Source organism: Tyto alba, unplaced genomic scaffold (assembly GCF_018691265.1).
Source record: "Tyto alba isolate M040663 unplaced genomic scaffold, T.alba_DEE_v4.0 Super-Scaffold_39, whole genome shotgun sequence".
NCBI classification, from domain to species: domain Eukaryota; kingdom Metazoa; phylum Chordata; class Aves; order Strigiformes; family Tytonidae; genus Tyto; species Tyto alba.
The window spans coordinates 3,327,693-3,341,629 of NW_024881314.1; the positions used below are offsets into that span (position 1 = coordinate 3,327,693).

Below are 13,937 nucleotides of genomic sequence, written 5' to 3' on the forward strand. Positions count from 1 at the left end.
CAACGGCTCTGAAACAAGCCTCTGATCTTGCCAACATCAAAAGCCTGGTTTGTAAGATAAGGTAATATTTGAAGTTTGCTCAGCAGCATTCCCCTGTGTCCAAAGTAAATCCATAAATAAGATATAAGCAAATAAAAAAAAAAATCCCCTTTCCTCTCCCCCCCCCAATCAAGAAATGGAAATATAAATTTGCATGATGCTTTGTGGCTATTACAAAATATATACGGATAGACTGATCCCTGCCATCTCTCATAAAATAAAAAAGGCAGATTGTGCATTATTTGGAGACCTCTCCTAATTCCAGTACAGTTCAAATTTAGATTTATTTAAAAAAAAACAAAAACAAAAACCAAAACAACCTCACTTTCCTGCTATGTCTGACAGACTTTTCCAGAACAAGTTTTTCCTCTTCAGCTGATACCAATATAAGCCAAAAGAACTAATTTGCATTTGCACTGACGAAACAGAATAAACCCCGGTCCTCTGTTAAAGGGCGGTAAAACCTCACAGGCAGAAGAGCACTTGGGCTCAGTCTGTGCCAGTACAGCGGGTTTGTGCCCCAAACACATTCACAGCATCTTCAGCAACCAGCGGAGCCAGGTGCCAGGAGAGGCTGCAAATCCCAAATGTTTTACTGCAATCTTGGCAGCAGCCCTTCGCCTCTGCAAAGGAAGTTTTATATCAGCCTTAACTTTAAGCCCAGCCTCCAAAACTGCCAATTTACCTCTCCCACTTCCAAAACCACCCAACATCCCAGCGTGCTCGCCTGCTCCCAGCCCCGCGGATGGAGCGTGGCTCCGGGGATGCCCGGGGGACTGGTTCTGCAGCAGGAAATATTCCTTTTTTTGCAACCTCTCCCGTCCTGCTCCCCCCGCAGCCCTCCCCGCCGCCCCCCAACCTGGAGCTGCGGGCAGTTTAATCAGCCAAGCTTCCCCAAACTCTCACAGCCTGCGCGGGCTATTGTTACAGCAGGAAAAAACAGGCAGGCTCCTTTCACGCGCTGCTTTATGGGGAGCTCCTATTCACTTGTTCAAGCAAATTTCAAAGCGGGCTGCTGCCCTCTCATCCCCGCTAAGCTCCCCTGGACTAACAATGGGCTGAAAGCGATTCAGTTAAGCCTTTCATCCACCATGCACTTTATTTCTCACTCAGTGCTCTCATCTGTATAAGGCCTACAATTGGCATTGCTGTGAAGAGAGGGTATAATCCTAGCCCTGTGAATCCCAAGTGACCCTACACTGGTCCAGAAATGACTAACCCAATGAATGCTCTGTTGACACATGATCACATACAACCAGAGCCAGTAAGAAGAAATAAAGAAGTCACCCTATGATTCAGCTCTTTTATTTAATGCCAATATTGTTCAATAAGGGAATCTGGTGGGACAACAAACTATTTTTTTCCATAATATCAGTTCAAAACACACATGTGCATTTAAAAAAAAAAAAAAGCTTTTGTTTACGCAAGGATTTTTGGTAAATCCTGTTTTCTGTTGTGCATCTTCACACCGCACTGCTGACTTTAAAAACCCAGCATGCAAACCTCTAAGGAGTACACAGTAATCACTGGACACATCTGACAGAGACACTGGAGACTTCACCTATGAGATGAAGAGCAGGAATGCAGCACTCTGTTTACAGGTGGGCTTTTCTAGAGCACTTGTACTTAAGTGAAGATCATGAAACACAAACAGCAACATTTGCCTTCTGCCCAGTTAAAGAAAATGGTCCTTGGGAGCATTGAGTCTTACTGTCTCCTCCACCCTCAGACACAAAAGCACCAATTCTCTCCTGCTGGGGAAAACAAACTGAGGAAGAATGGTCAAATGACTTGCTCCCAGTTGCACACTTCTCAGCAGTCAGGAGGAAAAGACAGACCTTGCAATTCCAGGGCTCAGCTATAGCATCACCTCTCATCCCTACACTCCTGAAACACCCAGACCTGATCCATGTCCCTCCATTCAAATGGCTCTTTGAAGACTGCCCCAGCGACACTAGATGAGCAGCTATTTGCCCCTTCAGGTCACTGGCCCTATTAATGTACATTCTGACATTAATGACAAACCTTAATTACAGAAAGTACTTCCTACAGGAAGTAATCTCCTCCTCTTTGATGACTGATAACTAGTTGAGGAAGCCTGGCCTTAAGACAAAGGCTCAGGGAGATACGCTCCTTGGGTTAGTCAGGCACCACCATTACCATAGGGGAAAACAAGTTTGCTCAGCTGCAGTTGCAAAATGGCAATAGAGGGATTCATTACTTTACTCCATCTGATACCTCCGGCAACTGCACGAAGAGCAAGGCCACCATGCCCTGCTACACCTCTTGGTTTGGGCGCACACCTCCGTATCGGCAGCCCCGTGTCAACAGTGAGCAGAAGCAGGGTGATGACCCCAGACCCATCACTCCCGTAAGCCCTCGTGGTGCATCGGTGCAGCTCAGTCACAGATGACACATCCCAAAAGGACCCAGCCAACACAAGGTACTTACACGCTGCTGTCCGTCATTGACATGGAGTCGTCTGTCAGGGCATCACTAGATATTTCACTATCGTTTGCGCTGGTTGCTGGGGCAAAAACATAGCCAGAATTCACATGGTATGGGTTAACAGGATCGTTCCTCTTGAAGGACCTAGGTACAAGCAAAACAGGAATCTCGTTACCAGCCAGTCTTGGGCTAGAGAAAAGCACAGAAGTTTCATGACAGAGAAAAGCACAGAAGTTTCATGGTAGCACTTGCCTTATGGGAACCGTTCATGCTGGCTGCTCAACCTGTCCAGAAGCCATAACCACCCATTGCTCAGACCAGCAGCAACCAGGACACACTCTGTCTAGACAAACCCAAAGTCCAACTTTACAGACGTTACTTTTAGCATCGTCAACACGCTTTAGAAAATCCAAGGAAGCACCTCCACATACTTGGATACCTTCAAAAACTTGGTCCTTAAAGCTTGATGCTGTACTGCTAAGGTCAGCAGTTTTGTTGTTGACATCAGTAGGCAAAAGATCAAGAAGCTCATAGCTCAAGACCCACTGAAAGCCACTGAGGCACCAGCTAACAAATGCTTAAGTCTACTCTGAAGACAGGAATTAGGGCCCCTTTGGGAATACAAGTTATGGTATCTGTGTTGCCTGAAACAAGAGAACTGCCTGAAACTACTGGAGCAGGACCACCACGCATCAGAGGAGGCATGGACAGGGCTGAAATCTGCTGTCTCAGGCTTGACCTCCCAAAGATGGGTGCCATATTCTTGGCATTATAAAAACATGCAATAAAAAGGCCCAGTTTTTAGGAGAACCTACTACTTGTTCAACTTGTGTTTTTGTGAATAGAGTTGGGTGGGGAAGAGGAGGACGGGGGATGTGAAGACAGGAGCAGCAGGTTGTATTACTGGGCACATAGGTTTCCAACACCTTTGGCTTCACTTGGAGAAGAAAACCCAAAGTCCAGCCTGGATATTTGAGTTGAGTACCCAAGAGGGTCCCGTGAAAAATTCATGGGGAGTGACATGGGCTGTGACAGAGTGTGGCAGGGTCATTGCACAGGGAGGAGGGGACCTGGGCATCCCCCCTGCCTGCTACCTCCCATTACTCCAACTTCCCAGCCAGGATCAATATACATATCTTCAGCAGGCGATAAGGGGATTATGCAGGGAGGTTTGAAAGCCGCATGTTAAGGTGCACATTTTGTTCCTCTTCCAGGGAAAGATGGGGTTGTTAAGCTTCTGCCTTTGTATATCAAAGCAAGAGGCCTTGTCATCTGATAAGGACTGCTGATTTTAATAATTAGGGCCACTTACCCCGGACTTGGGGGCCTAAGGAATGTGCCAGCAGGCTCGGCAGGTTTTTTTTAATGGGCTTTCCACCTCCCTGCCCCCACCCGGGTTGGAGGGGACCAGCTGGATTTAAGTGAGCAGCAATGTCCTCCCACCACCCTGCTCTCCATCCCTCACGAACAACCAGTGGCCCTGCACCCCCACCACATTCCTCCTCCACCAGCACCAAAAACAGGAGCCTCCACAAAGGCTTAAGGTTTGTTTGTTTTGTTTTTTTTTTTTTAAAAAAAAAGGGGGGAAAAAGGAAAAAAAAAAAAAAAAAAAGAAGAAGAGGGGGAAGCATGGTGGGGAAGATAGGCCTCTCTGGTATGAGAGGCGCGGGGCTGGCTGCAGGCAGGTATTCAGCCCAGCCGGGGCTGCATTCCTTTCTGAAGGAGGCCAAGGCAGTTCTGATGGGGAGATCAAGATGTTAAAAAATATATATCTGGGAAGAAGAAGAAAAAAAAAAGAGATAGTAAGGAATGCCACAGGAAAGAAGTTAAATCTTCAAAGATAAATTAATTCCACATGTGGGTGAAAGCTAAAGTTATCCTACTACTAGTATAAAAAAGTTCCTCTAAAAACCATGTGGTCTCCTTCTCTGATTCATGGGGATGTGTAATCCAAGTGACCCTTCCTAGGTCCCTGGTGGGCTTTTGGGTCAACTGTGTAAGGGATGCAGCTCTTCTAACTACTTGATTTGAAACCATCTCAGGTCTTGAGATCACATCTGAGGACCACGAGGCTCAGGGGTGCAGGATGCGCCGTAAGGCTCAGGGGTGCAGGATGCTCCCCAGCACAGGACCACCACCTTGCTGGGAGGTGTCCGTGTCACCCCTGGGTACACCCAGGAGGGCTGATCTGCCACGTTCCCCCAGCAGATCACTGCTGGAGAGGCTGGGGTGGGGGCGGAGGCAGCAGGTCCCTATGAATACAGCACGGGGAGAGGAGGTGTGTCCAAACACAGCGGTTTAGAAAGATATAATTAGAGAAAGTGGCCAGAACTAACTCCTCTTCCCATCAGCGCTGGACTGCAGCACCAATTCACCTACCAGCACCTCATGGACAAAAAAAAAAAAAAAAAAGTCCCTAAAGTTGACATATTTTTAAAGTAAGCCCCCACATTCCACCTCCAACACACTGTCCCACAGAAATCCCCACAGCCTTTAAGAAAACCAATGGGGGATGTTTTGCTATGTTTTAATTTACTTTTTTTTTTTTTTTAATTTGACCACCTTACTACAGTAATTGCACCCAGATGCATCAAGTTGCCTGCAAGGGTTTTAAATTCCAGTGGAAAGCGGTGGTCTCCTGCCGCAGATGCTGCACGCACAAACACACACCCCAGCTCCAAACTCAATATGCAAAGTGTTTTCAGCTGTCAGGTAGCAGTTGCTCTGGAGCTTCAAGGAGAATGTCTGATGTTTCTCAGCCTATTCTTATCTTGATGCGATGACACACAGCATGTAACTCTCTAGATGCTATGTTAGGCAAGGGGCATATCAGAGGTATTATAATTTCAGGGGCTCTTGGTTGTATCCCCTGTTATGAGGGTGCAATTTCAGAGTGTGGGGTTTTCTAATTGTCAAATTCTGCTGCTCAGGAATAAAAGCACTCTGGTAGTTTCAAACCACAGATTTATACAGAGAAAGAAGAAATTCTACAAGGAGTATTTTAAGGCAAAATTGAATCTCATTAAGTATTTTCTCGGGACAAACATCACTGGGAAATCATGGGTTTAAAAACAAAAAAGGGAAAAAAAAAAAAAAAAACACACATGCAAAAACCTGAGGAAAAAAAAAAGTATATTTTAACAAAACTATGTTAATCACAGCTTCCATGCTCTAATTGTAGAACACTGCTTCGAGCATAGCTTTACAATGGCATCATTTACTTTGATAATTGAAGCCAAACTTGGTTCCAATAACTTCACACACAAGGAGCTCCACCGGCGGGTCCTTTCAAAGGCCAGGAAGCACTGGGAGCCGGCAGAAGGCCATCTGCAAGCCCCAGCCTTCCCAAAGCAAGGCCAGTCCCACTGATGTTAGAGCCTAATGGGAGGCAGATGAGTCCACCTTGGACTGAACAAAACCACGTTACACGGCGGCACTGCAAAGGAAGAAGCACCCTCTGTGTACACAAAGTCGTGCGTGATAAATTTAGAAGCGCGTATAAATAATAGCTGGAATTCCTGGAGCATGGGGCCAGGTCCAGCGCAGCGCAGGGAGGCCAGTTTTAACCACACCACAACCTACAGGGGAGGGGAGTCGCCTTGAAGGACAAGAGGGAGGTTCTACATTGAAAATATTCCCTGTATTAGGGCTCCAAATATATAACCAGCAGTTTGCATGCACATGCCTGTTTTGCAGCCAGGTGCAAACACTGTGTTTTCACTTGACTTCTCCTGTTCCTGTCCATCACTGATGCTGGGGCCAAACAGTCTTTCAACTTGTAGGGTTTCTGTGGTTCGCTGTGGTTTTGGCCATGACTCCATGCCCTGGGATTTCCAGGTGGTCTCCCATCCAAATACCAGGCTGGCCCGGGATTGTTCTGCTCCCACCATCAGGTGTGCTCAGCCCAGCACTCCCATTTTTCACTGGTGTAATCACACTGAAACCCACCGAAACAAATGGCAAGAGCCTGCGCAGCACTTCAAAACCATAACGCGCTGAGCAGAAATTCCTTAATTCCATCACACACACGAGGAGGGAGGTGTGGTTTGGCCACTCACCAGCAAAGACTTTGTGCAAGCTTCAGCTCCAATCCTAAATGCTGAGTGATGAGAGATAACCCATCCATATGCTCATCAGCTTCTAGCACATGCACGCACAAGTGGCTTCACAAATGGATAGCTGAGGGAGGAACTGCGAAGCATCTCAGCTTGACCTCCCTCACTTTGCATTGAGATCTCTTGGCCCCATGGTGAGCAAAAGCTCCTGGAAATTCAACAGAAGGTGATCAAAGCAAAATGTACTACCTAATGTCCTAGGAGGGTAGATCTGACATGTGAGGAGCAAGCTGCATTAATCCCTGGACAAAAAAAAAAAAAAAAAAAAAAAAAAAATAGAAAAGAAAGTAAAAAAAAAAAGAAAAAAAGCACTAATCAGGCAAGCAGCCACAGTTCTGCAAGAGCTCTCCCGGACAAGGCACATGTGGGTTTTTAGCAGGGCCTGCAGCTCTGGTAGAACATTACAGCCAAGCCCTTCCAGCACTGCATACCAACAAAGGCTGAGAGATAAAAGCATCAAACATCCCCCTCCTGGAAAGCAAGTGAAGGGCAGCAGTTCAAACCAAGTTCTGGAGAACAGCAGATGCTCAGACAGTAACATTCAGGCACGAGATGAGGATCCCAAACCCCAAATCCTCCCCAGACCAGCTGCCAGCAAGTTCCCCGCCCCCCCCCCGGCCCCGCCACGCAGCCCCCTCAGCAGCAGAGGTCCAGAGGCCAGGGGGTGAGGGAGCACAGCATCCCTCCTGCCTGCACCCCCGCCCACCAGCCCTCCATCACCCAGGGCCTCAGGAGCGGGAGAGGATCAGAGAGGCCTCTGGCTCAGCAGCACCCTCACGGGCACAAGGACCCTCCCAGCGCCCAGCGGTTCGGCACTGGGAAGCCCGGCACAGCTGGAAGCTCTCCTCAGGGCAGGAGAGGAGGGCGCCATCCAGCACAGCCTCCCCAAGAGAAGCCTGATGCCCTTTGATGTCCATGAATCACAGACACACTCTCAAAATTCCTGTAAACGAGATGTCAAACACTCACCATACCAAACCCCAACCTCCTGGGCCAGCAGAGGAGAGCGCACATCTGCCAGCGGAGCCCTCTCCTCTCAGCCCTGATTCAACAATCCACATTTATGGCAAGGGTGGGGAGAGGAAAGAATACATTTTCAGAGGATTATACAACTCATCATTTGCTCATCAGAGTCTCTCTTCCCCATCCCCCCCCCCCGCTTCACTTCGAGATGGCTCTTACTTTCTTCACCCTCACACGGCTGTGCCAACATTTCCAACAAAAGAGAAGGGTTCGGCAACGCAGATGCACCCTGAGCCAAGGGCACAAGAAGACCCTGCCACCACACAACACTCCCCACATCCTCATAAGCTGCCATTAGACACAACCATGTTTTAACGAGTTTAACTTTGAGCACACAGCCAACAGGAGAGCACCAAAGATCTACTATTACCCTCTACCTGGAACACCTCTATTACCTTAAGTACTCGATTTTAAGTATCCTTGTATGCATTGGCTCAAAGCCACCCTAAATGGCTTTGACACGATACCAACACCCAACGCGATGGGAGAGGCTGTACATCACACATTCAAAATAAAAGCAGATTTTGTGCAAGTTGCAGAGTTTGATGTAATAAGTGCATACATTTCCTCCTCCATGACCGCACAATTGCCTCCCACATAACCAACATAGTTAAACACTGGTTGATGGTGGAGTTGGGGATACTAGTAGGTTACATTATTCATGCGTCTATATGATCCACTCTACTACTGCTCTTAATAGGTTTGAAAGTTGAACCAATAATTAACGTATGTCCGGAGGACATAGTTGCTATGAAGTTTCTGATCTACAAGACAACTGAAAGAGCCAACAGGGTTTAAGAGCACAGTATCTCCTTTTCCTCTGGCACAGAGAGGGGAAAAAAAAACCCAAACCCAGCCAACACCCCCTAAATTCCAGTGTTTGGAGGTGTGGGGAAGCACCCATGCTCCCAGCCCCACGGGAAGCCCAGCCTCCCCTCGACTCCCTGCTAGCTCCCCATCAGCCTTCCAAAAACCACTCTCAAAGTCTTCAAAGTTAAAACAAAGCACAATTTCCAGGGGTTCCCTTACCTGTATCCATTCTCTATCGTTTCCGTAGCTCTGACATTCGCTGTAACCCTCAGCGTCTTGCTGGATAGTCCAACTACCGAAGGCAAGATTTTGTTTTTAAACTCTGCGCAGCTCCATTCCTCTTCTTCATTCAAGGTCGGGAGATAGCCACAGACAACTTTTAAGCTCCCCAGTCCACCGCTGTTCATGTAAGCAGGATTCTCTCCTCCACTCCTTACATATTCGAGGTATATATCAGAAGTTAAAAACATCTGGTAAGCATTTTCCTCCATCACAGTCTGAATCTCAGTCTGTGCCTGATCAAACATGATAGAATCTATCTGCTGTTTCTTGATGCTATCCCTTATGTAGGTCTTGGTAGCAGGCTTGAGCTGCTTGGAGACGATGCTGTTGTTCTCGATGTACCTTTTGTATATAGCTTTGGCTACTCTTAAAGTTTTGGTATCCTTAAGGTCCATCTGCCTGAAGCCATTGCAGGCAAACCAGAAGTCTAAGGTATCCACACATTTTTCCCTTTCCAGGAAGGTCCGAAAAAGATAGGCACCATCTTGATCTCCCAACAAGGAATGCAAGGATTTGGTCCATCTGGCCAGAGGGGAGTCTGGAGATGCGCTGCCTTCCGGCTCCCCAAGTCCGTTCTCATTCCTCCGCGGGGCAGGAGGCACCGGCATGGCCTTGAAGCTTTGGCTTTTGAGAAGAAACGAGCTGGCGAGTTGCGGGCATGGTGCTTCTCCTTCCTCCCCAGGGACAGGGGGTCGGGGGGCGTCTTCCCTGAAGCTGCTGCTGGGGTCTGGGAGGTGGGTGAGGACCACGGCGCTGCTCATGGCTCCGGAACCCGAGGGGGAGAGGAGCTCCCAGTTCCTCCAGGAGCTGCCCGTGCCTCTGCCTTCCTCTGCCTGGAGTCAGCAGGGGATCCTCTGAGCCTCCTCTCTGCAAAGGGGAGTTAAAAAAAAAAAAAAAAAAAAAAAAAAAAGGGAAAAAGGAGGGGGGGGGAGAGAGAGAAAAAAGGAGTATTGATCTAATCAAAACCAGATCCTCCCAACATCAAAGACAAAAAGTAAACAGGCTTTTCAACTCTTCACATTCAGGAAAAAAAAAAAAAAAAAAAAAAAAGGGAGAGAGAAAGGCAGGGCAGAGGGAAGGAGGTTCTTTCTATCGCCAGCCCGATCGCGACTCCGCTCCGCTCCCGGCGCACTTTTAGCGGGGACGGGCGGGGGGGGGGGGGGGCTAACGGGGCCCCCCCGACAGCTCACGGCAGCACAGGGCGTCCCTGCCCCGGCATCTGGTTTCCATTTTGCACCCCCCCATACCCTCTCTCCCCTCGCCCTCCTCCAGCGCGCACATTGCGCGCCCCAGCAGCCCCGCGCGCAGCCGGGGGGAGGCCGGTCTTGTGTGTTCCCCCCCCCCCACCCCCGACGGGGCACACCCGCTCGGGAAAAAAGGCTTTTTGGGGCGCTTCTCTGCGGAAGCCAGATGCTGGAGCAGGGGGAACACCCCCCCCCCCCCCAAATAAAAAAAAAAAAAGAAATTATCTAAGGGGGGGGGTTATGGCGCGGTGGCCGTACCTGGGCGCAGCGGGGCATCCCGGGCCGGGCGGGCGGCCCCGCGGACCCCCCGCGCCCCCCCCGGAGCCCGGAGCCATCAAACCCGGCTCCGGAAAGAGAAAAATAAATAGAAAAGAGCAACGGGGGGTGGGGAGGGGGGGGGGTTGGGGGTGAAGGTGGGGGGCAGCCCCCGGGCAGCGCCCACCCCAGCCGGCCGGGCTTCCCAGCGCTGGAGCGGCGTGCAAAATAATAATAATAATAAATAATAATAAAAACCTGCTCCAGAAATGGCGACGGGCTGGGAGGAGAGAGGTCGGAGCCGGAGCTTGGGGGGGGGGGGGGGGGGGGGGAGAGGAAAGGAGTGGGGGAGAAGAAAAAGTCCGGAGCGACTTGGAGCCTCTAAACCCTGTGCAACAGCCGACCCCGGCCGCGCCCGCGGAGGCATCGCGCCCGCGCAGAGCAGGCAACGGGAGGCACGCACAGGGGAAAAAAAAAAAAAAAAAAAAAAAAAAAAAAAAAAGAAGAAGAAAAATCCGTATTAAAGATAATAACAAAAAAAAAAATAGAAACACAAAAACCAGCCGCGGGGAGCGCGGCCCGCTGCCCCCGAAGTTGCCACTCACCGCGGAGCCGGAGCTCGCTGCGCGCCCGCGGCCCCGCCGCTCTCCGCCGCCGGCAGCGCGCAGGCTGGCCCCGCTCCCCCCGCGCCCCTCGCTGTCCTTCCTCCTCCTCCTCCTCCTCCTCCTCCTCCTCCTCCTCCTCCTCCTCCTCCTCCTCCTCCTCTCCTCCCCGGCGGTGCAACCGCATCGGAGAGCATCGGGAAGGGGGGGGGGGGGGGGGGGGCGGCAAGGGAAGGGGGGGGCTGCGAGGGAAGGAGCCCACTGCGATCCGCGCCTCCCTCCCCTGGTTATTTATTTTATTTATTTTAAATACAAAAGCGTTGGTCCCGCCCCCACCTCCTCCCTCCCTCCGCCCCTCCCCGCCCCCCCCCCCCCGCCCCGGGCTCTCCCCGCCAGCGCTGCGCGCATCAAAGCGGAGGCCGGCGGAGCGGTCCTGCAAGGGCGGTAGCGCGGCTCCGCGCCGCCTGCCACGCTCGCACACTCACACACAGGAAAAAAAAAAAAAAAAAAAAAAAAAAAAGAAAAAGAAGAAGAAGAAAAAAAAAAAAAACAGATGATAAAACAGGCCCCGCAAAATTTGAAAAAAAAAAAAAAAAAAAAAAAGAAGAAGCGAGGGGAGCACCCCCTGCCCCGCTCGCTGCTCCCGCCCGCGGATATCCCCGGGATGAGGCGTGCGCGGGGGGATGATTCTGCCCTGGGGGTGCGGTGTCACTCTTCGTGAGGAAAATAAAACGATTCTATTTTGGAGGGAGGATTTATTTTAATTTTTTGGCCCCTTCTCTCGGCATCCCGCAGCGGTACGGAGTTGCCAGGACCTTATCAAAGGGAAGCGATCAGCAGCCGCCCCCCGCGCCGCCGCCGCCGCCTTAAAGGCGCAGGCGCATCGACCCGCGCCACTCCGCGCACCCATCCGCGGGCCGCGGAAGCACCTCCCTGCCTCTTCCCCTGGCCAGCCGGAGTACTGCAGGGCGGGAGGTTACACCCAGGCATAAAAACTTCGCGAAAAGTTTTCATCTCTGGGAGAAAATGGGGCGGGTCCCCCCCTTTTTTTTTTTTTTAATAAATAATCCGAAGGCATGTTTTCGCTCTGCGTATTAATTAAACAAGATCTGATTGCAATATAACTGGCACATCAGCAAAACTCTGTCTGCAGTTGTGTTCACATCTTAACCCCCCCCCCCCCCCCCATCTGTTAAATATTAAACAGACACGGAATGGAGTTTTTTAAACTTCATACAAAAGGTTTTAATTAGGGATTGGCCCCCAAACCTGTCCTCCAGATCCAAGGCACCTCCTGCCCTCCTTCCCATCCTACTCTAAGGCTGGACGAGGGGGCTCAGTTCCCTCCCAGTGCAAGCCCACCTTGGCTCTGTCCTTCTCCTCGCCATCGCCCACCCCAGCCCCGCAGCTCCATTTCCCTCTTCCTGCAGCGCAGCAAACACGCCCAGGCTTCATGTGCAGGCCCAGAGCTCAAAACTGGGCGGCAGAGCAGCGTGGAGGGTAATGCCACAGTAGGGTGAGCTTTTGAAGTCAAGCTCTGCTTTATTTCTATCATTATCATTGTTAATTCCTAGATCGCAAGTCCTTCTTGAGACCCCTGGATGGATTCTCTCTACCGTATCCCTGAGCAAAGACTTTGGGATCAAGCCCCACACCTGAAAAGCAGAAGCCCCCATGTCAGCCCCCCTCGCCGAGCCCCTGGGCAGGGACCGCTGCGGGCACCACTGCCTAAGGGGCCCCATGTCTCCCTGCACCCAGGCTTGCAGCTGGGCTCAGCACCCCACGATCCCCCTTTTCCTGGGAAAAAGCTTTGGCAGACGAGCCCGCTTCCCCCTCCATGGCTGGTCCTGCTGCATGGTGAGGGCAAGGGAGTGCAGGCAGCATGGGTGGCGGTGCCTCCGGGGGAAAAAAAAAAACAAAACAAAACCAAAAAAAAAAAACCCAAAACAAATGGTACCTTCCATTTTTGGTGTGCCTGAACATCGTTTATGGCACCTCCTGGGAAACGCAACAGCGAAGTGCAGCCCATCATGGGACCTTCTCCCCGTGCCCACACCCCACGGGGGCACACGCACTGCCCAGTCCTCCCAGCCCACCTCTGGCACAGAGTCCAGAGCTGCCCGTGCCAGCCAGCAAAACCACTCAAAGCCCCAGGAAATGGAGCCGAGACAGACCCTGCTCCCCCCACCGAGGTTCGTCCCCATCAGCCTCACCCAGCTCCCTCCCGCCCTGCCAAGCCCCTGCGCCGAAACCCCAAGGGAACGATGAGGAGCACGGGTCCCCACACCAAGGGACACCCCAGCGCTGGTCCCAGGGGCTTTAAACTCATCCTAAATGGGAGGACAGGAACCAGAATCATGGCCACGAGCTCATCCCTCTCCCTTCCCACCCAAGCCGCCCTCTCCACACGCGCCATTGACGGATTTGCAACATCGCCCAGCACGGCGCTTGCCTTCGCCCCACGCTGAAGAGCTCCCCATCTCTTCCTCTCCTCCAGGCCCTGCTCAAACCACCGTCTCCACCGAGACGACAAGCAAAACACCGAAGAGGCCATGTGTCGCCGTGGCCGTGGCTGTGGCAGCCTTTGAAGCTGCGATTTCATCAGCTCTGGGACGGCTGAACCCATCCGGGAGCCGTGCAGAGCAGCGAGGAGCTAACCATATTAAATGATGCCTGGACTGGGCAACCTGGGCTAATAATATGAAATAACATCTGGGTGAATTTGTTGTTGCTGCCCAATTACACAGTTTTCGGGCCTGGGAATGCCTACTGTTGGGCACAGAAAGCAAACTTTCTGCCAAACCCACGAGCCAAGTGGTAAAAACCACTTATAGGCACAACAAGCAGTTATGAATTATTAGAATTACTAATACTTTTGCTGATGATGATGCCAAGTATCAACATGCCACTATGCCAGATGCTACTGAGCCATACAAAAGGACCTTTTCCCGGGAGAATGAACAGCCTGTGTCCCCTGGGCCTCCTGCGATGGTGACAGTTGAGAACACCCCCAGTCCAGGACCCCCCAACCACCACAAGTTGGTTGATCACCTTCTGCTACTTACATCTCAAACTTGCTTTGAAACAACATTGGCATAAAAAGCTCTCTGAGTCCCATT

At 51.0% G+C, this 13,937-nt stretch overlaps 1 protein-coding gene across 3 annotated transcripts in view; it reads right to left on the bottom strand.

The window, feature by feature from the left end:
* The window catches only part of AXIN2 (axin 2), a 39,292-nt gene that overhangs the window by 14,894 nt on the left and 10,461 nt on the right, over nucleotides 1-13,937 (bottom strand). For 2 of the 3 annotated variants that reach the window (XM_042802694.1, XM_042802693.1), the window contains exons 2-3: nucleotides 8,655-9,584; nucleotides 2,491-2,631 (exon numbers count right to left, since the gene is read on the bottom strand). In XM_042802694.1, the coding sequence (XP_042658628.1) occupies nucleotides 2,491-2,631; nucleotides 8,655-9,478 (965 nt within the window). In that variant the 5' untranslated portion in view covers nucleotides 9,479-9,584. Of the gene's footprint in view, nucleotides 1-2,490; nucleotides 2,632-8,654; nucleotides 9,585-10,821; nucleotides 10,890-13,937 lie in introns of those variants that run through there. The other variant, XM_033002498.2, reaches the window with a different exon arrangement.